The sequence below is a fragment of the Fukomys damarensis genome, unplaced genomic scaffold, assembly GCF_012274545.1.
Source record: "Fukomys damarensis isolate Sample0158 unplaced genomic scaffold, DMR_v1.0_HiC HiC_scaffold_36, whole genome shotgun sequence".
Taxonomy (NCBI): domain Eukaryota; kingdom Metazoa; phylum Chordata; class Mammalia; order Rodentia; family Bathyergidae; genus Fukomys; species Fukomys damarensis.
In genome coordinates this window covers 5,851,557-5,875,365 of record NW_022900948.1, presented here as the reverse complement: position 1 = coordinate 5,875,365, position 23,809 = coordinate 5,851,557, and the positions used below count along the sequence as shown (strand labels likewise).

Genomic DNA, 23,809 nt, shown 5'->3' with positions numbered 1-23,809 from the left:
CATGTATGACAAATACAGGTTGAAATAGCAGGACGTTTATATAGTCATAGTCTTAAAAATGTAGACTGGATCCCCTGGGAGTATTTGGGGAGACAGTAACTACTCATTTTGCTCTACCCCCTTTTGCTTAAGAAATGTCCAGTTTTGAGCAACTGTTGTATGGACGGGTTTTCTTGTTCTGTGATTGAGACTTAACAAGTAGTTCATGAAAGAAGTTGTTGGGCTCATTGTTAGAGTAGAGCAAATATCTTTTTAGTCTAGATTTCTGCCCTGCTTAGCCTTTAAAAAGTATAAGCATGGATTGTTGATTCCACTTGATGTAAATAAAATGTTTTATACTATATAATATATAATAATTTATTGTATCAGTCCAGGTTAGAAACTTGTGATGGGACAGTTCCAGATAGCTTATTTCACCTGTAAACTGTATCACTTTTACTGATAATTGTAATTTTCAAATGTATATTATGTTTACAGATGTAACCTGCATTTGGTCTGTCTTGTTCCTGTTTTGATTTTTGTTGCGTCTCCTACCTGCTTGCCAAAAGCAAGAATGCTTCAGGCCCATGTACAATTGAAAACAGAGTAATCCTTGAGCTTTAAAACATTGAACAAATTGGAAAATGCAACATAACACATACTGAATGAAAAGTATTTGTTTTGTGGTTTTTTAAAATACAATTTCTCAAAAAGTTAAAATATATATAATCATCTTCACAAACCAGTGCTCTAAGTACAAATATAAGTGCCCTGCAGATTTGTTATCAGAATAATGAATATAATTTGGTGCCAACTAAAAATCATACATTTTCATCTAACAATTTATCCATTTTAAACCTTAAAGGAGCCACCCTCCAGGATAGTTAAGTGGACCTCTGGTTTAGGTGCAGAACATCTGGGGTGAGCATCTACATTTTAGCATTTTCCCCAGATGACTTTAAAGGAAGCACTAATCAGACATTAAGCAATTTAGAAATTTGATATCACTGCTAAAGGAAACTCTGAAAACCAAACTTTCCTTGAAGATATTGGTTGTGAGTCTAAACAGACACACACTCATACCATGACTTGCAAAGAAAGAAGGAAGGGAAGCGGGAAAGAAGGATGAGAAAAGCGAAGGAAGGAAGGAAGGGAGGAAGGAAGGAAGGAAGGAAAACTTAAATGTGAGTTAGATTCTAAACCTCCATGACTTAACAGCTGACCAAGTTTCCTGCCCTCTGCTGGGTCTCAGGTTCCTCATCTGTTTAAAATGATGACTCTTGCCCTACTTTCTTCATATGGTCATTTTAAGGGACAAATACTGGAAAGATGCATAAGAAACTTATACTTTAGGTTGCCTCCAGGGAAAAGGAAATAGAAATGGAGTAGAGGTGACTGGGAGTCAGATTCACTTGCCAGGCAAGCAAGGTGCCAATGAGCTAAATCCCTGGCCCTAAAGAGGGCTTTAGTATAACTTTGGAGTATGATTTCTTCTACAAGTCAACCAAGAAAATACTGAAAGAAAATATGACAAAGAATTAATAGTTGTTAATTCTGGGTGGCAGGAATGTTGAAGGTTTTTGTTAGTCTCTGCATTATTTTCTAACTTCTAAATTTCATAGTATATACATAAGTATATACATATATCTGCACAAATTATAAATATATATAAAATTTGGCACATTCCCTAAACAATGACAAAATAGTTCCAACTCACTAGTCACTGATACAGAAAGAGTTAGGCAGAGAAACTCTGAGACCCATCTACATTTGTTACTGAGGAAGCAGAAAAGCAGCTGAAGAAGACAGCCTCACATTTTAAAGGTTGGCAAGGGACCGTGTGACCCTAACTGGTAGCTGGTGGAGCCAAGAGGTAGCTTATATTTTGAAGTACTCCAAGGTGGTTGGACACAGTTATTATTCAGTGAAGTAAAATGAAACTATTTAATGATGAAAAAATTAGTACTACAAAGAAACTCGAGACATTTCAAGTAATTTTAAGTGACCAATCTGAAATACAGAAAAACCTGAAATACAGAATGTTTTAAAAGAAATACTGTTTTATTACTCTCAGATATATATTTTTTTCCAAGAATTGTCTGTTTGGAAGGGTTTTCAAGCAAAGCTAGTTACCTTTTAAGATTAGGAAAGATTCACCCATCATTAATTGACACTGATTACACATAAATACATAATTATCCTTAAAAACTGTCCCAGGTCGGGGGGTGCAGCTCAGTGTCACCACACATGCCTGGTAAGTGCAAGGTCCTGAGTTATATTCCTGGTACAAAAAAAAAAAAAAAAAAAAAAAAAAAAAAAAAAAACAACAACAACAACAAAAACCTGTCCCATAGCTGATTAAACAAGCCTGAGAAAACACTCATTAATGATGCTGAACTACTCAAGGAAAGGTAAGTTTGAGCATAGCCCTACTGCAATCATTGAAAATCCAAATGAGGTTTTGTAATATGATAGGTTTCTAGAATGATTAGGTGGATACCAGCTAGCTTTCATCACACCTAACTACATTTTATGATTTCTAAGTGACAGATTTCTGAAGTGATAGAAGTTAAGTCCAAAGGGCAGTACTCAGCTGTTGTTCAGGAAAGACCAGAGGGGCACAAGTTACTTACTGTCACTAAGCGTCCAGGCAGTGAGGTCTTCACTCCATTCTCCCTGGGCCTTCGTGTTGACTCTAGCTCGGACTACGTACTGCTCCCTGGGGTGTAAGTTGTTAAGTAGTACTGAAGTCAAGTTGCCGGGCACTTTAATATTCTGCTGATCACTCTTTATTTGCACGGACCGCCTCTCCACTTCGACATAAAAGTCATCTTCTGAGGTTGGAAATATTGGGTGCCAGGTCAAATTTAATGTGGTCTGACTTTTTGGTAGGAGACTGAGCCCTCTTGGAGGAGGGAGTCCTAGAAGAAGCCAGAAATATCATTAGTTTTATGTAGGACAGAATTAATTTCAGAACCAAAGCACAGCATTATAAGCTACCAAAGCAGCACATAGCAGCCCTATATTTTTTGTATCAAAATAGTAAATCTATAATAATTCTAACATAGAGACTGAGTAATACAGGAGTACAACCCCATTAAAGAATAAATTAGAAGTATTTTTTTCAAGAGCCCTAAAAGTGACCACATACTTTGGCTTTAACATCTGGCTACCAGGAACAGGAAAATATATGTGCACGGAGATGTTCATTATAATAGCAAACAGGCGAAAGTATTCTGAATATTCAAAATAAGGAATTATTTAATAAAGCCTCCCAAAGGATTAAAATAGATAATTTTTTAAAAGTATGGAAGCCCAATAAAAGCTTTTATAGTACATTAGTAAAAGTTCTGATTGCATCTGGTAAAAAGCCTTGTGTACAATTAGCAAAAGATAGGAGTAAAACAGATGAAAATTAAAATAATAAGTTTTCTGAGGTCCTAAGACAATAGGTGAGTATTGAGTGTTTCTGTTACCATTTGGAGAAGTACATTTTAAAGAAATTTCAGGGTCACTTCACCTGTGCTCAACAAAGAATTTCAGACATCATAGCAGCTGTGGAGACAGGGCAACCCCTCGTTCTGTTCTGACTGTATCCAGTTATCAGTAATAACCACATGCTGCCTGGTTACCCATATAAACATAGGTAACCAAACAGGTAGATGAATAAAAAAAAATTATGGTTTGTTCAATCAGAGACGCTGCAACAGGCTATTTCAGGTTTCTAGCCTCCTTGAGAAAATTCATAACCTCTCTCTTCACATGTAAAATGAAGTGAAAATATTCATCTTACAGATGCAGGAGGAATAAATTAGATCATGGGTATAAAAATGCTTTGAAGATTTTAGGGGCTCTATTAATATTAGTTTCATTTCTCTGTACTCTTTTTTCTTTCCCTGTCTTGTATCAATAAACAAAGCAGGAATCTGTTTTCAGTTAGTAACAGCAATTGATTCACAAATTCAAGATATGAAGTGCTTTCAAAACATAAGAGGAGAATTTTATTCATGCACTCTCAGTGGCAATGTTAACACTCTTAGAGAACAAAACTTGGTTTTCATGTTATGATAAAATTTTATATTAGTACAATGGTTTACAAAGAGCCATGGTACGCAAACAGATGGGCCACATAACTATGGTATTAGAATGTCATAGGAGGACTTTACTTAAAATGAAGAAATAATGATCAGCAGCAAAATTCAGCCTTTCTGAGACCCAGCATCCAGACGCCTAGAAAATAACAACTTGGTAAAGAGAGAAAAAACAAAACAGATAGATCTCTGAGAATTGGAAAGGAACTGACATAAAATTAGAAGCTACAGAGAAGTTGGAGAAACAAACCATAATGCAGAGCAAAGAAGGAAGGAGTTTGTAAGCTTACCTCGGGTCCCAGGGAGGGAAAATTGTCTCTGCAGACACAAGGTAACCCCCTAGAGCACACTTGCCACAGCGGGTTGTTTGTTATCATTGAAAGCTCTAAAAGATTTGCTGTCACTGTCCTAGACTCGGAGTTCCAGAGAGAAACAAAGGACCAGGCCAGCAGTGCTCACCCCTCACCCCATACAAAGACCACAGCTATTATAAACTGCAAAAATAGCATGGATTTTACTCCAAAGCGACTCCTTCCAAATGGAGGGGAACAGCTCAAGAAGGAATCCGGCACAGTGTCCATCATTTCACCCGAGAGCATTTAAACAGGTGCCATTTTGGGAAGGTGTTGATTATTTAAGACAGAGATTCAGAGTAACTGAAAAACAGCTTCAGTTCAGGGTTCCCAGTGTAACTCCAACCACAGAAGCTTAACCTAACTCTAAGCCCAGAACATCTAGCCCTAAGCACCTAAATTTTACAAATGCATAAAAATTAAAGATATCCTCTTAGATAATCAGTGGATCACAGGAAAAAAGAAAGAAATTAGCAGTTCCCAGAATTAAATGATAATGCCAGTATAACATATCAGAATCTATGGGACAGAATAAAAGCAGACCTAGCAGGGAAATTTATTGCTGTGAATGTCCACATCAGAAAAAGAAGGCCTAAATAAACAACCTAATAATACACTGCAAGCTCTTAGAAAAACAGGAACAATCCAAATCCAAAGCTAGTACAGGGAAGGAAATTATAAAGATCAGAGCAGAGATTAATGAAATTGAGACTAAAAAAGTAATACAAAGAATCAATGAATTGAAGGTCTGGGTCTTTGAAAGAGCAAACAAAATAGACAATCTTACCAAAAAAGAAAGCCTTTGAAAAGACCCAAATTAATGCAATTAGAAATGAAAAAAGCAAAATCACAAAGGACACTGCCAAAATCTAAAAGATTATTAGTAGCTACTTTGAAAACCTGTACATAAATGGGAGGATTCAGAAGAAATGGATAGATCGATTGATCGATCGATCTATCTATCTATCTGTATTAATTGCCAAACTATGCTAATCCAATCAGCGGATTTATTTAGTAGTGTACAACTTTAATCCCAGTATCACACACCCGAGATCCAACCAGCTTGGAAAAGCTCCATCTATAAGCACATGAAGTTTGGGGGGACATTTAAATACAAGCCTTAACATGATACTCTACATAAAAGAACAAAAAATCCACTTAAAAGATTCATAAAATCAACCAAATCCAGTAGCATAAAAGGATACAAAATCAACATATAAAAATCAATACACCAGTGATGAATCACTAAGAAAGAAAGTAGGAAAACAATGCCATTCATGATAGTATCCAAAAAATGGCATATTATAATTGACAATGTGAAATAGGAAGAAAAGGGCTAAAGGTGTAGGGAAAGTAGGAAGGGTAGGGGAAAGGAAATAGGGAAAAGAAAAAATATGAGAAAAATGAAAAAATGGAAATAAAGTATTTGTAAATAGGGAAGGGAGGAGGGAGTAAAGGGAGGGCAGGCATAAGGGGAAAAAAGAAGAAAACCAAGACGTGTCATGTCAAGGTACAAGATCCCAATGATGAATGTAACTGTACTGTATAGATAAAATGTAACAATAAACTCAATGAGAAAAAAACTGCATATTTAAGAATTAATCTAACTAAGGTAATACAAAGCCTCTACAATGAAAATTATAGTAGTCTGAAAAGGGTTTCTAGAAATTACAGGCTTTTGTCCCCTTCAGATAGCAGGACATAGTGAGATTTTGTGACCCTTCTATCAATTTATAGAGAAACCCAAAGCCAGATACCCATATTGTAACCTGAGAACCTTATTCCCAGACACATTCCAGAAGCTCAAACAAGTGCTTCTAAGTGCCTGCCTATAGGACACTGTCTCAGTTTGTATGTTAATAAAAGGTGAGACATAGCTTTGGGAGTGTTTCTGTAAGATCAGGGACCTGCTCAACAGTCTGTAGGGTATTTAAATCATAAATTAGATATTATAGATTCAGAGTAATTCATTAAAAGGGTAAGCCCTAAACAATATGGTTAGAACACTTGCGTTCTCTTTCAAGAGGCAAAAAAGCAGCCATTTGGTTTCTTCGATTATTGGTTTGATTTTCTGCTTGGCAGTGCAAATCAATCATAGCTTTTACCTCTAAAGATGTGTTTTGCTAAAGATTACAGATCTACTCTGGAAAAGCTCCTGATCTTAATTAATTGTCTTTGTACAACTGAGATGGTCACCCTTCTGTCCCTTCTTCATTGTCCTACAGTTCTCAAAAGTATTTGGTTCAAGGCACTTCCCTCCTCAGTGGCTGCTGTATTTTAAGACAAAGTTTCCAAAATGGTGAGTTTCCCCTCCCTAGAATCCTTCCAGAGTAAAGGTGACCTTCACTTATTTGTGGGCCATGTGGAAAACTGGTCTAAGTTTAATCAAAACTATCAAAAAGTAGATGTAAAAGTTTTAGTCCAAATCTACCTGTCTTTCAGCCCTCAGGCAAAATTAGAGAATGGTAAAAACAGCTAACCCAGCTCTAGCCACTTCCTTGCACCTCTGGTCTGTCACCATTGGCACTGGATAAGATAAAGTCTAAGGGACACCTTAGATTGGGCACAGAACAAGCGAGATAGGAATGCCTTCTTTCCCTTTGTTTCTTTTCAAAATGGAAAAAATTGTCATAAGTAGAAATCTGCAGCACAGCAGGTTGGAGCCTTGGCAGGCCTACTTCCCTTACTGTGTGGAATTCACACTTCACTCCTAAAAGTGTGATCTGGTCTCTTTCTGCATGTGAACCTGGCCTGAGTGCACCCCACCCCAAGAGATAGTTAAAATTACCTTTAATAATCTGTCCCTTTAGAGGGAACAGTTACCTATGGCTATCAAACAACTATGGCTATCAAAGTAACAATAAAAAGCCTATATAGCTGGTATTCCAATCCAATAAGTTGTCAGCCTAGGGCCCATCTTAAAATTGGCCTTTGTTTTTACAGGTATAAAATATTTTTATTCTTTTCTATTCTTATTACAAAGGATTTATGTTACTTGACCTGCAAAAAGTTCTGACTAGTCTCATTTATAACAAACCTACAAATTATAAAAGGGTTGCTATTATTCAACTTGACCAAATACATCTGAGTGCACTCTGGTTTACAAGCAAGTCATCTTGTGTGTGTGTGTGTGTGTGTGTGTGTGTGTGTGTCTAATTTGTTACAATATAAACAGTTATTTTGTTCAATGACTTTTTTCTTCTTTTTGGCCTTTTGAATTTTTTTAAAGATGATTGCCTGTAACTCATTGGTTTATAGATAAATGTCACTAAAGACATGCCTTTCCCAGGATGCCAGATGATCCAAATGATGTCAAAACTGGTCTATAAATACAGCATATATTGTTGTCTATATATTATAATAACATGGGAAACTTCATTCGTCAAAATTAATGTGTTAATTGCTACAGTCTGGCTCTCACAGGTCATTCAAATATTTATTAAGATAATTAAAGACCCTTGGGCTTAGAAAAACTACTGCACAGGACTCCCCTTGGTAAATAAAGGAGAAGCTGCCTAGAAAAAATTTATGCCAGCCTTTTTTCACAAAGGGGACCCCAATAATTTCCATAGCCTAGTGGGAGATATATTGTGATAGGTGTACTATTGGTCATAGCCAAATAGCTTTCTGTGAGAAAACAGTAAGGTTTTACTAAAAATGCTCTTGGTACAAAACTAACGAACAAAGGATTTCATATAACTGTGATACTTATTGTTATATCATGGTATATACATTCATGCCTTCTGAGTGCACAAGTATTCTAGGATATTGTTTATGGTAATGATCTTTTTTTTTTTTTGACTCAAGTATTTGCCTTTCTCTTGCACTCCAGCTACTTGTGATAAGAGGCACATGTCAAGCCAGCAACCAGTCAAATAATAGTTTCCTTACAAACTTATGTTGAAGTATATGCCATATGTGTCACCAGACTTAGGATGCTCAGATGCCACACAATGTCACACACTAAAATGAGTGGACTTCTAAATAGGCCAATATGTATGTTAAAATTTAATTTCTTTGTCATTAAATGTCTTGTGATTACATGGAAGTGTTTGACTAAAAGACTATTCCATATTAAGATGGATATGTGTTACAAAGATAATGTCATCAGGATTGTCATCCTAAAATATACGATTCTTGATCTTAAGTTTCTCTGTATAATGCATAACTATTGTTTGTTAACATTCTTCAGGGATTCTACTATTAAAACACATGGTTGGTAAGAAATAACAGCTCTCTAACCATGCTTCATATTTCAAAAGTGCTTAATGTCCAGACAAAATTATAATAGTTAAGCTCACTACTCCTACTGCACTACTAATGTCACTGATCTTTTCTGGTGTTCAACAACTAAAATGTGGAAATCAAAACTAGAAAAGTAACTGGACTATGAGGACAGCCAATATTTTGGCCCTGGCCCCTCAAGGTTCACAAAGAATCCAGGACAGAGTGAATCTTTTCTACAGGATCCTACATCTTGGTAAGTCACTCAATCTCCTAAGCAGGGAGATTGCTGGACACCAGAGGACAAACATACCATGTGCCAAAGGAGGGTCACCAAGTGGAAAAAGACTCCCACACTTTCACCAAAAGCAACGTGGCCAAGCAAGGCCATGACCCATCCAGATAGCTGACACTGACAGAGGAGCAGAGAGGCTCCATGCATGATTTCAAAGTAATGCCAGAGGGGACTTAACTAATGTTGATAGACAGCAAAGAGCTTCATATTGATTAATGCTTTAACTTGGTTTTAAATACCCAGCAGAAAAGAATAACCAAAAGAGGTATAAAAATAATACCACAGTAATAAACCTAGATATTTTTTAAAAGGGCTCTAATTACTGGCCCCTTCTGCCAATCCAGCTATTCCAGTAGCTGACCACAGGCATAGATAATTAGGAAAAACTATGGTAGAATCTATAAGAGCTCAGAGTTTTAAATTTCTTAGCTAAATTTGTCCTTCAAATTGTCTCTATCTTACAGCTAAGACTGGAGAGACCTATGACAAAATATCAGACTTATATATAACCTCCATCAATAAAAAAGTCTAAGAGCTAACACATTACAATCACTCACTCTTTCATTTTCTTTCCCCAACCTGTCTTTCCATTCTAGTGTTCATGCTCAGATTATACATACTCTAATTTCTTAAAATTTTGTTTATTCTTACCTAGTGGCTGCCAGACTCCAAGCAGTCATACCAATAACAAATGTGCTAAACTTCTTTTACCAGATTCACCTTGTAAACAGCTCATAACTAACTGCTAAATTACAATACTACTTCTATCAGAAACTGAAGTCCCTTGGACCTTCTCCTCTTTGTGGGAGGCTATTGCTGATTCCTCCTGGTGAAAATGCTTGCTGGCTATATTCATAGCAATCCTGCTGACCTTATTATTTGGCCCCTGTAACCTTAACTGTTTCTTTGGCTTTGTCTCCTCCAAACTCAAAGCTATACACCTACCCAAGATGACAATGCCTGGTACCTATCAAGGGCCTTTAAATAGACCCTCTATAGAGTAACTCTGACTGCTGATCACAACTATGACCCTCTTCATCTGGAAGTAACCAGAAACATCTTCACCCTTTGTCCCTTCATAGCAGTTAGGGGTAGTTATTCAGAGGGGGGGAATATTGTAGATAGGTAAATTACTTAGACATCTTGTAGGCAGTTAGACAGGGCCAGCCCACAAGGAATCAACATGATGGACAGTCAAGGAGCCAACATATAGGACAATCAAGACACATTCACTGAAGGCCAGCATTGTAAAAGAAGACTCACATAGGATAAATAGCAGTGATTGATATTCTAAATAGGTAACAATCACCTGGGAAGGGGACTAAGATCTTTGAAGAAAGATCCCTGACCCACCCCTTAGCATTGAAAATCTTTGCTAGGGCTGGGGATTTGGCTCAGTGGTTCCAGCACCTGCCTTGCAAGCACAAGGACCAGAGTTCGATCCCCAGTACCAACAAAGTAAAATAAAATAAATAAAATCTTTGCTAATTCCTTGTACACTTGCTTTGTGACTTGTTTTCCCACTGGCTCTCCATTTAACCAATATTACTTAAGAGATTATATTTGTCATAATCTTATTGGTCACAGTTTTGTCCAATTTTGATTTCTCATTGGATCAATATTACCTAAGCAACTGTACTTGTAATCTTACTAGTTGACTGCGGTTTTGGCCCACCTTGAACCTGCCTCACCTATTGGCTTTGTCCCATAAAATACCTTTGAGACGTTGGGTGATGAGCAACCCATTTGCCAGTCTCCCTTCTGTCTCTCTTAGACAGAAGCTATCTTTCTCTAAATAAAATTTTCCTACGCCTTTAAAAAAAACCCAGAATCTTCTGAAAGATAAAATAGTAAAAATCTTGAAGTCATAGGTGTTGACAAGGACTTCCCGAATAGAACTCCAATTGCATGAGAAATAATACCAAGAACAACAAAAGGGATCATATGAAATTTTAAAAATTTCTACACAGCAAAGAAAACAATAAACAGAATGAAGACACAATCTACAGAATGGAAAAAAATTTCCCAGCTATTCCTTACAGAGGACAAATATCAATATAAAGAATGCAAAAAATTAGACCTCCCCCCAAAATGAAAGACCCAATCAAAAAATGAGTAACTGAGATATACAAATGTTTTCAGAAAAAAAAGTACAAATGGCCAATAAATACATGAAAAGTGTTCAAAATATCTGACCATTGCAGAAATGCAAATTAAAACACTAAGAGTCCACTTTACTCCAGAAAAAAACATCATCAAGAAATAACAAATGATGGCAAGATAGTGGGGAATAAGGAATCCTACACTGTTGGTAGGCATGTAAATGGGAGTCAGCATGGAGATTTTTCAAAAAACTAAAACTAGGCATTTCATTTGACCCAGAGATTCCCCTTCTAGGTATCATCCTAGAAGAGTTAAAGACATCATATTACAGTGATACTTGCATGCCTGTGTTTATAGTCCAATAGCTACATCTTGAAATAGACCCCTAAGCATATCAAAAGTTGAACAGATCAAGAAAATGTGGTACTGATACACAGTGGAATGATATTCTGCCATAAAGAAGGATGAACTTGAGTCATTTGTAAAAAATTGGATGTATTTTGACACCATGATGTTCAGTGAAATAAATCAGATACATAAGCTTAAATATCACATGGTTTCCCTTGTAGGAGAAACCCAAAATATAAATAAAGAGCAAAATAAAAGATAATAGAAGTAGGAAGATAAATCTTTTGCAAATGGGACGGGTACCAAGAAATGGAAGGAGGAGAGGGGGATGAGAGGAAGAGGGGAAACCAAGGGGATGAAAAAATAATTAAGATCTGTTATGTATAAGTACTAATTCTTCACAAGGAATGTGATCATTATATATTGAAAATATTTACTAATAAGGAATAAAATTTAAGGAAAATTGTCACAGGGTAGAGTTTCTTAGGATTTTAAAAAAAAAAAAACATGAACATATCTCCTTAGGGGTTGTGGTAATTAACTGTTGTGTCAAGTTGCGTAAGAAATGCCCAAATGATTGGCTTAGCTGAGTTCTGAGTGTGGCTGAATGGATTTACTGAAGATGAAAGGTTCACCATGGCTGTAAGTGGCACCAATAGGCCTGTAACCTGAACCAAAGAAAAAAAAGGGAAAGAAGGAGAAAGGCAGAGGCGCTGCAGTCTTCACCTTTGCTTTGGACATCCATCTCCTGGCTTCCAGAGAAGACCCTCTATCCTTCCATCACAGAATCTTTGGCTTCCTGATACATACTTGCATGGAGCTCTACAGTGAGCCCCAGGCTTGACTTTTATCTGGACCTTTGAAATCACCGGTGTCCAGACAGCCCTTTTGCCCTCTTCTACACCTGACTCTAAAGGGAGCAATTGTAAGCCTACTTTATAAATTCATATTTTTATATATTAAATTGGTGAGCACTGACTGATACAGATTTTGCTACCAGTAGTGGGGTCTTGGCTGTGATGGTAACTGGCCATGACACCTTTGGAACTTACTTGTGGGAAGAGTTTGGAAAGTTTTGGAGATGCCAGCTAGAGAAACAGCCCTACTGAGCTTGATAGGAGATTCTGGTCAGAGCTCAGAAGACCAGAATGCTGATAAGTTCAGCCAGCAGAGACAAAGCTTGGGAGATTTCAGTTGAGAACAAGGGCTGGCAGTTGGACTCTAAGCTATATGTGTTAATGCTTTGGCAGAAAAATTGCTCATGTCCAGAGTCATTGCAAGAGACTAAAATTAAGGGCAACCTAATTAATCCGGTAAGAAGAAGTTTCAAGCAGTCTAATGTTTAGGTAGTGGCATGGCTACTATCAGGGGCTTTTAGCCAGCTTTACCTTCAGAATCAAGAGCAACTGGCCTAGCAGAATGATTTTAAAAGTTTTGATCTTGGCCAGAAAGAAGCAAGACTGCAAAGATTGAACAGAAGAGAACTTGGTTGCTGAAAGAAATGGCAATTTTTTAAAAATGTACTTTGGAACAAGACAATATAAAGATGGCCTGAGGGCAAGAAGCACCAGGACTCTATCATTTACAGACTCAAAGTTCAAAGGTGAAAACCTGTTCAGAAGAGAGCCCCAGGGTGTCAGAACAGTGGTGACCTAAAGAGTTTTTTCCTTGGTATTGGGTTCATGATGTTCACCCATCTAGGCAACCCCTCCTACAGCCAAGACAGAAGGAAGCCTGGCTGCTATTCCAGTTGATGGCAGACCTTAGCATCATCCACACGGTACTGGTTTTAGGCATATGCAGAATATGAGTCGTGGAGTCAGGAAGACTTCCACTCAGATTTCAAAGGAAGGCCTGGGAGGCTGGGCAGTGTGTCCCTGAGAAGGTAGTGTGTGAAGTGGTGAGTGTGAAGCCAAAAGTGCACTGCAGACCCCAGAAAGTCAAAGCCAAGAATGTGGATTACCTGAAGAAAGCCACAGGAGTGAGCAAAGCCATCCCAAGAAAGGCCACGAGGGCTATAACCACTGGCAGTGCCATAGGAGGCCCCCCCAATCCCTTTGGAGTTCACGTCATGCCACAGATTGTACCAGGTGCTAGGCATGGAACTATGGGGTTTACTGTTTGCCCTGATGGATTTTGTTCTTATTTTGGTCCCATTCCTTTCTATCCCCTTATTTGTACCTACTGGAATGGGAATGTTTACCTTGCATCATTGCATATTGGGAGTATTTAACTTTTTTCATTTTTATAGGGGCTTACAGCTAAGAGTATACCTTAGAACTCAGAGGAAACTTTGAACTTGGACTTTTCAGAAATGCTAAAACTGCTAGGACTTTGGCAACTCTTAGAGATGGACTAAATGCATTTTGCATATAGGGATGCATGAGTCTTTTAAGGGCCAGGGACGGAATGTTATGGCATATATCTAGATGTCCCCCAAAGCCACCTGTGTTCACAGGCTTTTGGGAAATGACTGGATCGTGATTGTGTGATAATGGATTATGGTTGTGTGATACTGGATTAGTCAATTGATTGGCTTAACATAGTTCGGGGTATGTATAATGAATTTATTGAAGAGGGAAGACCCACCATGGGTGTGGGTGGTACCAACCTATTGGTTTGTAGTCTAGATTAAATAAAAAGAGCAAAAAGGGCCAGGGATTCAACTCAGAGGCACTGCTCCTACCTTACAAGTGCAAGGTCCTGAATTCAATCCCTTCTACAAAAAAGGTGGGGGGGATTAGGGAAGAAGAAGGGAGTTAGGCTGCTTCCTGCCTGCCATGTCATGGGCTGTTTCTCCTCTGCCATGCCCTTCTGCAATTGCACTATGCTTTGCAGCTGGCCAACTGCAGAGTGCCACCTCCAGTACTCTGTGAGCTAGAGTAAGTTTCCTCCTTTATCTTGTGGGTGTCGGGTATTTTGTCTCAGCAACAAGTAACTAAGATATGGGTCATTTTTAAAATAAGTCTGAGAAACATTTCATTAATACTTAGTTAAAGCTGAGGGGAAGAATCTTTTTTTTGTTTTTTTTTTTTTTCAATCTCCCAGAAAGTCTGACCATCCAGTTCTGACTGTTCTTTGACTAATGAGAACCAGCCAATAGGGTACTTTTGCTTCGTGTTAGGCTAAAAGGTCTTGTTGGTTCTTTCTCTAGATCCTACGCAAAGTTAAGACAAGCGATTTCTAATCTTTTTGTTAATCTCCAAAGTTTAAGATGCAAAATAAGATACGTAGCATGGTGAGGCAGCCTTCTGATGACAAAGTAGCACAGAGACAAGATGCTTTAGACAACATATGTAAACCTCTTGAGACTATGCTTCAATATGTACAGACATTTTCACTTATTCTTTCCCTCATGTAACAGGGTAAACCTTAACCCAGTCCTGTCTCTTCTCTGGTTTTATTCTCTCCTCTCCTGGCCTCTCTGGCCTTCATCACCTCAGTCAACACACACAATCAGTACAATGCCAAATGAATAAACAACTAGCATTAGCAAAATTCAAATGACGGGAAAAAAGCATTATAGACAGCTAAGTTAAGTTGAAATATTATAGGCAGTGAGATAGGGCTGGGCCCTTGAAAGAGTCAGTACAAACAATTAAAAAAATTACAACTGTAACCAAGGTACATCAATTAGAGGCCAGACCTCAAGATAAAGACAAAATGACCAGGCCTACATACTTCCACAAGGGATGAGATAAACGGTAATACTTACTCTAATGACGTCTAGATACCTCAGTCACCTCTGTTGATGACCAAGACCCTTAGACCAATGATCTTCCTGAAAAGTTCTTTGTTTTTTCCATATACACTGCTATGAGACTTGCTTCCCATTGTATCACTATTATCTAAACTTTAACCAACATTGTACCCAGATGATTGTGCTTTATAAAACTTCCCCTGAAAAGCAGGGTCCCTCAACTACCCATTTGGGACCTCTCTCACCTCAGAGCTAAAATCTCTCCTCCCAGCAAATATTTCCTGCTCTTAACCTCCACTGTTTCTAGAATTCACTCTTCAATTTTAAAGAACACAAATTCAGAGTATCTGACATCTAACAGGTTGGGAGTTATAATATTTCCCCTATATTATTTGGAGTTCTGGTATTCCTATATCAAAAGGAGAACCTTGAAGAATTCCCTTCTCATTCACCCCTAAGAAGTATTTTGAAATATTCCGAGAAGCCTCTAAACATATCCTGCCTAGAACATATTCTGAGGGCTAAAGACAGTACATAGTGGGTGTATGGAATGTTTTATGTTCTGTTTCATAAATATTTTCCATCTGAATCAGATTATAAATTTCCCTTTTGATTCATCGATAATGACCTGAGAGAGAATGAACTGCTATTTGCATTTTAGTAGCAACCTCATGACATATCAGGGATCCCTTTCGTTATATGTGATATATTATATACAGTTTCTGGTTTCTTTGTGTGTGTGTGTGTGTGTGTGTGTGTAGTCATAGTATAAAAGGTTCTTAGGAAGCTATTTCTTACTTGTACAGCTCCACAAGCTCCAGAGCTTCTGAGTTCCATTTGGTCCTTTAAGGGTGGCACTGGTTAGATGAAACTAGGTGTGTCACATGAAAGGGGATAATCCATTCAGGGTACACAATCACCACAGAAGGGAGGCTGGGTGTTTTCCCTATTTCCCTACTTCTATCATCAAATTATTCCATATCTTTCTGCTTCTTGTAGACTAAAATATGGAAAAATTATGAATTAAGGAAAAGGAGACTTTGAGTTTCAAAGTTAAAAAAAAAGAGCAAAGAAACAAACTCTTCAGGTGATTCTGACGCACATAATATTTGAGAACCACTGATTTAGACACACAGAGGTAAATATTATAAGAAATAACATAAGAAAATAAAGAGTACCTATAGGAAGCAGGACCAGGAGGTGGAGGGCTGGAGCCAGGGAGCGCTGTTCTTTAGATAAAAGCTTTTCATTGTTTTTGATGTTATAACTATGTGTTCAATTATTTTGAAAAATTAGAAAAAATTTTTAAAATAAACAAATTTGTGAAGCACATATGTGGCAGAAGCCTGGTCTGGACTCGTAAGAGGGAAACAGGAAGCTGGTGGTGAAAATATAAGAGCCAAGGCTCAGCGCAGTTGCTGCTAAGTAAATCCCGAGTCCTTGGGGACGTCCCTGCTCTCCTGAAGGCTCATCTGCTTCCTTCTCTGTCCCTACTCCCTAGCTGCAGACCCTCCCTCAGGGAGATAGGCCAGGAGTCCAGCCCAAATAAAGGAACTGTTTGGCTTGAAATTGCTAGCCTTCCTGTCACTTTCCCACCCATTCAAAAGCAAAGTCTTTCCACCCCTATCCCCACCCGCCCACCGCCACCCTTCCTGGTCTTCCTTCCTCTTTCCCCTTCCTCCCCCTCCCACCCAGCTCACGAATCAATGCCTGTTGTCTCCAGCTGACCTATAGATGCTGTGGCGAACCCTCTCACCGGTCCAGGATGCCCTTCTCCACCCTCTCCAGGACGCACCAGCTGCACGCAGAGCTCGTATTCAGTCCGAGGTTCCAGATAGTTGAGTGTAACAATCTCATTTGTCACTGAAAAGACAGAATCCCGAAAACTTCAGTTTGCATTCTGTCACATTCTTTAAACTGGGATAGTTGTTATTGCAATGTAAAGTGAATTTCGATTTTTAAAAATTCAGTGTCTTAGTGAAATAGAAAATTCAATCTTCAAGGCCTCACTCTTTCTAATACAGAGAATTGGCCTTTTGAAAGCATATTTTCAGGTGACACTGCATACACTAAATAGATGTATCTCAGAAACACTTATATATTTCTACTCTGGAGCTTTTGTTTTTCATTTGTAAAATAATACCTCAAAAATCTTTGTCTATATGCAATACCAGATTTACAGAGGAAAACTCAATTGAAATAATTTTATTTTTACTGTTTTCAAGTACATAATACTAATCACAGTTGAGCTATCAAGACTTATATTTGCTTAACATGACCAGACAACTGACTTTTAACAGCTATATCATTACAATGAAGGGTTCTGAAGTCCCTTGAAAATAGAACAGATGATAAACGTTTTTCTCCTTAGCTATTTGCTTTAGCAAAGCTCTCCAGAGACATTACAAAGATACTCTTGCTTTATGATAAATTCTTAATTGGTAAGAAAAAGTGGCCCATATTTAACAGTTCTTAGAAGGTTATATTGTGGATGTCTACTTGAAAAAAGGTGGTGGACTGTTACTACCATATGACAGAAAAAGATTTAGTCACTGACACTAGAAGGAGCAATACAGAAAGTTGGCTTCACCTTCCTGAGATTCCAGATTTTTATTAGGTCTGGAATAGAATGTGAAAAGCATAGTGACAAATAATACAGTGACTTAATTTGGTGCACCCAGATCAGCAGCATCATTGAGCTGATGAAAACCCTGCTTTTCTTCTGTTTTATGGTTATCTCAATTATCAGGGGATAGCGGGCCCTCTGGGGGAAATCATAGGCATAGTAAGATGAAAGTATTGCAGGAAGGATGTATGTTACATACAAGTTTGATGGGGCAAGTCTGCCTGCAAGATAGCCCATTTAAAGCAGCATGGTCAACTGATAATGCAGTCTCCTTTATTAAAATTATGATTTTATATCATTACGTGACAGAGCTGTAGTGTGTGTTTGAAAATAAGAGTAACTGTTCTCGTGAACTTATGACATTTTTTGTCCCATATTGCTCCATTATTATTTTTTTCTTTCAGGAAGCTGGGGAAAGAACATGTTGCTCTCTTGCCCACTCTCCCTTCTCTGCCCACCGCAGTGATCTCTGCCACAGCCTAAAATTTTCAGGTTCAAATTCTTCTAAAAAGTCTTTGTGTTAGGAGCCCGCGGGATAGAGTAAGACATGAAATAAGAAAAAGAATAAACAACCTCCACACAGCAGAAATAGTCACTCCTAGGATTTGAACATTCTCTCCACCTTTCCGTCAGGCCCTGGGCTTTCCTGTTATAATTTGTGTTATAAATATGTATCGTTCATGATGTCCAGGCAAGACAGACTAAAGACAAGATTGGAGATCCAGAGAAGCATGGAAGGGGAACACCAAAGTACACAGTAACCCATGATGCAGTATGATACTGGGTCCCATAATTCCGTATACGATGACTTTCCCAAAGTCAGTCACACAACTCAGAGGGCTCCCAGTCCTCTCTCTCAAACATTCTGAAATGGAATTCTCTACTACAGCCCCCTCTGAGGGTAGAGGGTTGAGATGGAGAAAAGGAAGCTTCAATGTTTGGGGACAATCTTTTTCCTGGTGTCATATCCCCAGCTGGGGCCTCTCCTGCCAAACCTTACCTTGAACGTGTCGCCAGCCCTCATGGTGATTAACAGGTTTGTATAGAAGTTTCTTGGATTTGATTGGTCCGTCCCCCAAGTAAGGCTCCGAGCTGATGTTGATGACAGCAAAGTTGTGTCCAATGTCAATCACATTCGGGGCATTCCGGGGCTTTGGAAGAACTAAATACAATTTCAGCAATCAGATCAGTCCTGAGGCTTTGGAATGTTGCTCTTAAGCAGGGGTAGATGATGAACGCTGTACATCTCCACAAAGTCCTCTTCGAGTCCTCTTCTCAGGTTCAGGGCAATCACCTGCTTTCTGAGCACTCTGCTCTGCTCCTCCCACCCAGTAGCTACCACATCTTTCCTTCAAACACTCTGTCCTCTACCCTTTGGTAAATCTCACAACTTGTAGGATTAAAATCTGAACCTATACCATTCCTTCCTAGGCCTTGCAGGATCACTTTCTGCCCACTTCCTACTATCCTCTCTCTTCACCCAAGACTTTTTTTAGTCCCACTAAGCTTTCTGTTCATCCAAGTAACGAAGCCCCAGACTCCTACCTCTTATATTCATTGTCAATGTTGTTCTCCTGCAAGGAATGCTCCACATCCCGTCATTCTCCCACTCACTGGACATTCAGCGCTTAACTCTGATGTGGCTTCACCCCAGGGATTATCCCAGGACCTCAGTTAGGTTTGTATGTCACCTGCTTTTAGAGAACTTCTATTTTTCTTCATTTTAATTTCCTCTGCTTTTCTTTGTAAATTGGTGTGAATATTCGATATTGGCCTTCTCACTAAACCATATATTTGTCACCTACCACAACCACATTTATTATTTTATACTTGCACAGGTCAGACAAAGGCTGGGCTGACATCAGGTTTCTGCAAAGTTCCTTTCTGGAAGCCATGAAGGAGAGTTTTGTGGTAGTATCTATAAGCCCTGCTCTGTCTTCTACAGACCTGCATTCCTCTTCCTGCCCCTTTAAAGCCAACAATCTCAGGTCTCTGACCCTTCTTCCACTGTAACACCCCTTTCTGACAATGGGCAGGAAAGTTCTCTGCCATGAAGTACTCATGATTAGTGCAGTTGCACTAAATAGACTGTGTTCCCCATCTCAGTGGAGGTGACAGAACCTCCAAGAACCCAAAAACTGGGTTTTGGAGAAATTAAAATCTTAGATATTACAATAGTTTATCGTAGTCCAAAGGGACACAGTACATAAACAGATTATAGTACATCTCTGATACTGAATTTTATGGTGATGTGGGAGAATGCTGGAGTAAAATTTCTAAAATAGCTCTTCAGCAAGATAATAAAAAGGTACTATAGCACTGTACTAGACTCTACATGACATGAAGACAAAGACCAGGCTGTGTAGATCTGTTCACCAGCCCAGGATCTATCAGGTGCTGAATAGATGTTTGTCAGGTGAATTTCCAGTGAGCTCCATAGCTCCATTACAAATAGATTTTCTTGGGCTGTAGGTGTAGCTCAGTGGTAATTATAGCATATGTGAGGCTCTGAGTTCAATCATCAGCACCACACACACACACAAAAAAAAACCCTTCCTAGAAATACATGGCTGTTTGAGGGGTTTGTTGTTGTTTTTGCCACCCCAAGAGTATATATGATATGATGTGGAACCTTTCAAATATCAAGAGACATTTCAATGTTCGGTGATTTTTCCTTTTCCTCACTGTCTCAATACTTGGACTTATTGTTAAGATTTAAATATGCGGTGTCCCCAGCCTCATGTGTTGAGAGCTTGGTCCCCAGTGCAGCTGTGCTCAGAGGTGGAATGCAGAGATGACTGGATGACTAAGTCACAAACCTATCAATGGGTCAAACCCATTGAATTCATAGCTGACCGGCTCATTAGAAGGTGGGGCCCTGTTGCAGGAACTAGGTCCCTGACGAGTGTGACTTTGAAGGATATATCATGTCCCTGTACCCTTTCTCTTTGGCCCCTTCCTAGTCTCTCTGCTTCCTGGCTCCATGAGGTACAAAGCTCTCCTCTACCATTCCCTTTCACCGTGATGTTTCTACCTCGCCACAGACCTACAAGCAAGACAGCTGACCATGCAACTTCTGAAACTATGAGCCAAACTTGAGGAATGATCAAACAATATGGTGAATAAATAAAAATGTTTAAAATTTTATTACAGAAAAAGACAATGCCATTCATCCTTCTCAGAATAATCCTGCTGGCTTTGAACACACTCATCTAGTTGTTCTTGCCACTTTCTGAACCATTTGCATGAGTCCCTTTTCATGTCTTTTTACTGTTGCCTTGATATCCTGAATAAATTCAAAATGTTCACGGCAACTTCTGCCGAAAAAAAAATTACAGTATGTCCTCACCTACCTTATTCACTGCATCTGATACTGTGTGGCTTCTGGCTTTTCCCCAAAGTCAAAATGATCTTTCATGAAAGGTAAAAGCAATTCAGGACATTGAGGCAGCCACAAAAAATAAATAAATAAAGACATTATGTCTTGTACTATAAGTACTTTGAAGATAACAATACACGGTGCAATAACTTTTGTTATTCTTTTATTATTTGCTTATAATTTATTTTATGAAAAAATAAAACAGGACTTCCAGAACTGCTTTGGATAGTGCTAATATTTATGGGCAGGTGTGGTTGAAGTGAAGGGGAGTATTTTGAGGGGAATTAATGGCATTGTGTCTTTTATTGTATAAGTATTTTTCAATTTAAAACATCTATATTTTCTGATATCAAGTAAGTGCCTTTTTGTTTTTGTACCAGGGATCAAACTCAGGACCTTGCTCTTGCAAGGCAGGCAGCACAACCACTGAGCTAAATCCCTGGCCCTAAATACCTCTTCCTTTTAAGTTACGTTTCTCAGGTATTTTGTCATAGCAATAGAAAACTAATATACTAACCATCCTTAGAAAGAGCCTTGAAATCTTTTCTGAAATTATGTCCTCAGGAAGGATTGACTCCCCATTTTAAAGTCAGTCACCTCTACGGCTCTGTCCCAGCATTTTATGACCCTATTTCTGCTTTATTTTTCTCCACGGCACTGAGCAATTTAACAAACTATACATATTACTTGTTCCCTCACTGCTTATCTCCCCAGAGGAAGGTATGCTCCCTGACAGGAAAGCTTTTCTTTTTTCCCTTTTTCTATTCACAAATGTACTCCCACTGCGTAGAGCAGGCATTGTATTGGTCAGCTTCCCATTGCTGAGACAAAAATACATGAAACACATAACTTAAAGGAGAAATGGGTCACAGTTTCCAAGGTTTCAATGAAAGGCATAAAGAGGAAAGCTGCTAAACTCACAGCACCAGGAAGCAGAGCACAGAGAAAGAGCTGGAGCAGAAAGAGCCACCACATACAGTCCCCAAGGTCACACTCCATGACCCTCCCAGATACACCCAGAAGTGTGCAGTTACTCATCTCCTAGGCCTCTCCAGAACAAACAGCAGCTGGGGCACACATGCTGTAGGTTCACCACCACCGTCCTGGTTTCTCTCAGGCCAGTCTAGCTGATGATAAAAACCCATCAGATGGACTGAAACATAATAGGCCTTCAGTAAAGTGTACTGACCAGGTAAATGAAGCCAGCAAAATTCCTCCTCAAGAGTATCCCTTGAAGAGAAACAGCTCAAACTGATGTTAAATTAGGTAAGAGTGGCTGTGCACGTGCTTATTTAGAAGACAGGGCAGGGCTGTAAATTCACCTAAGGCTTATTTGTGTGATCAAAGAAGACCACTACTTTGTTTAAAGCAGTTGATGCAGTTATAATAACCACCCGCCAGCCTGAAATACCTCTACAAGAATGAAAAAACTTTCAGAAGTTTTCTCTTCATAATCTACCATTTTATTTTTGCTTTTTCATCCTTTTTATTGATAAAAATACAAAACTCTTGGGTATTTGGCTCAAGGAACTTCATCTGTGTAAATACCCGTGTAATTACCACCCAGATTATGAGAAAGATCATTTCCAGCCCACTTGGAGGCAAGCTCACATCGCTTTCCAGCCAATATTTTCCACCCAGAGGGGACTACTCTTCTGAGGAGAAGAGTACATATCACTCAGGATATGTACTGCCTGTGCCTTAACTTTATATAAATCCAATTACATAGCATGTGCTTTCCTTTGTTCAGTATTATAACTAAGATCCATCCATCTTGTTGCAGGAATTCTTTTATTGAAGTTTAATATTCCATTGTATGGGACCAGGGATTTAGCTCAGTGGTGCCACCTGCCTCCCAAGTAAGTGCAAGGGCCTGAGTTCAAGCTCTGACACACACACACACACAGAAATTCCATTGTATGATTTCTGTGGGCTGAATTATGTCCTCCCCAATTCACATGTTACTGTTTTAACACCCAAGACCTCAAAATGGAAAATTCCTTGCAGGCAAGGTCTTTAAAAGGTTAAGTTAAAATGGGGCCATTAGCACAGGTCCTACTCCAACATCACCAGTGTTCTTGTAAGTTTTAATTAAGACACACACATACAGAAGAAAGACATTGTGAATACGTGAGAAGATGACCATCTATAAGCCAAGGAGAAAAGCCTTAGAAGAAATTCTGCTGGTACCTTCATCTACTTCTAGGCTATAGAACTGTAATAAAATTCATTTCCATTGTGTAAGTCACCTACCCTGTGGTACTTTTTTATAACAGCCCTAGCAAACAAATACATATGAATACTGTATGTCTCAATTCGCTAACCCTTCCCGTGTCCATAGAGAGTTGGATTTAATTTTAGCTGAGGTTTACTATAAATAAAGCCATTCCGAACATCCGTGAAGATATCCTTTCTGAACCTATCCCCTCATTTCTCTGAAGCAGATACCTAGGAGAATTGTTGGGTCATGGGGTAGGTATCACAATTTGCTTGAGTATGCCCTGTATTGCCAGTTTTCTAGTTACTTGTCTTAATTGGTACTATGATAGTAAAGCCTAGAATCTATTTTTTAACGATACTGTAGTTAAAGACACTCATTTCTGCCAGGCGTGGTGGTACATGCCTATAATCCCAGCACTCGGGAGGCTGAGGCAGGAGGATTGCTGTGTGTTTGAGACCAGCCTGGGCTACATAGTGAGTTTCAGGTCACA

General features: G+C 38.8%; 1 protein-coding gene across 2 annotated transcripts in view; it reads right to left on the bottom strand.

Annotated features, from left to right (window-relative positions):
- Tek (TEK receptor tyrosine kinase) overlaps nucleotides 1-23,809 on the bottom strand; it is a 138,927-nt gene that overhangs the window by 24,401 nt on the left and 90,717 nt on the right. For both annotated transcript variants that reach the window (XM_010627018.3, XM_010627019.3), the window contains exons 10-12: nucleotides 18,720-18,881; nucleotides 16,822-16,956; nucleotides 2,613-2,900 (exon numbers count right to left, since the gene is read on the bottom strand). In XM_010627018.3, coding sequence (XP_010625320.1) covers nucleotides 2,613-2,900; nucleotides 16,822-16,956; nucleotides 18,720-18,881 — 585 coding nt within the window. The remainder of the gene's footprint in view (nucleotides 1-2,612; nucleotides 2,901-16,821; nucleotides 16,957-18,719; nucleotides 18,882-23,809) is intronic.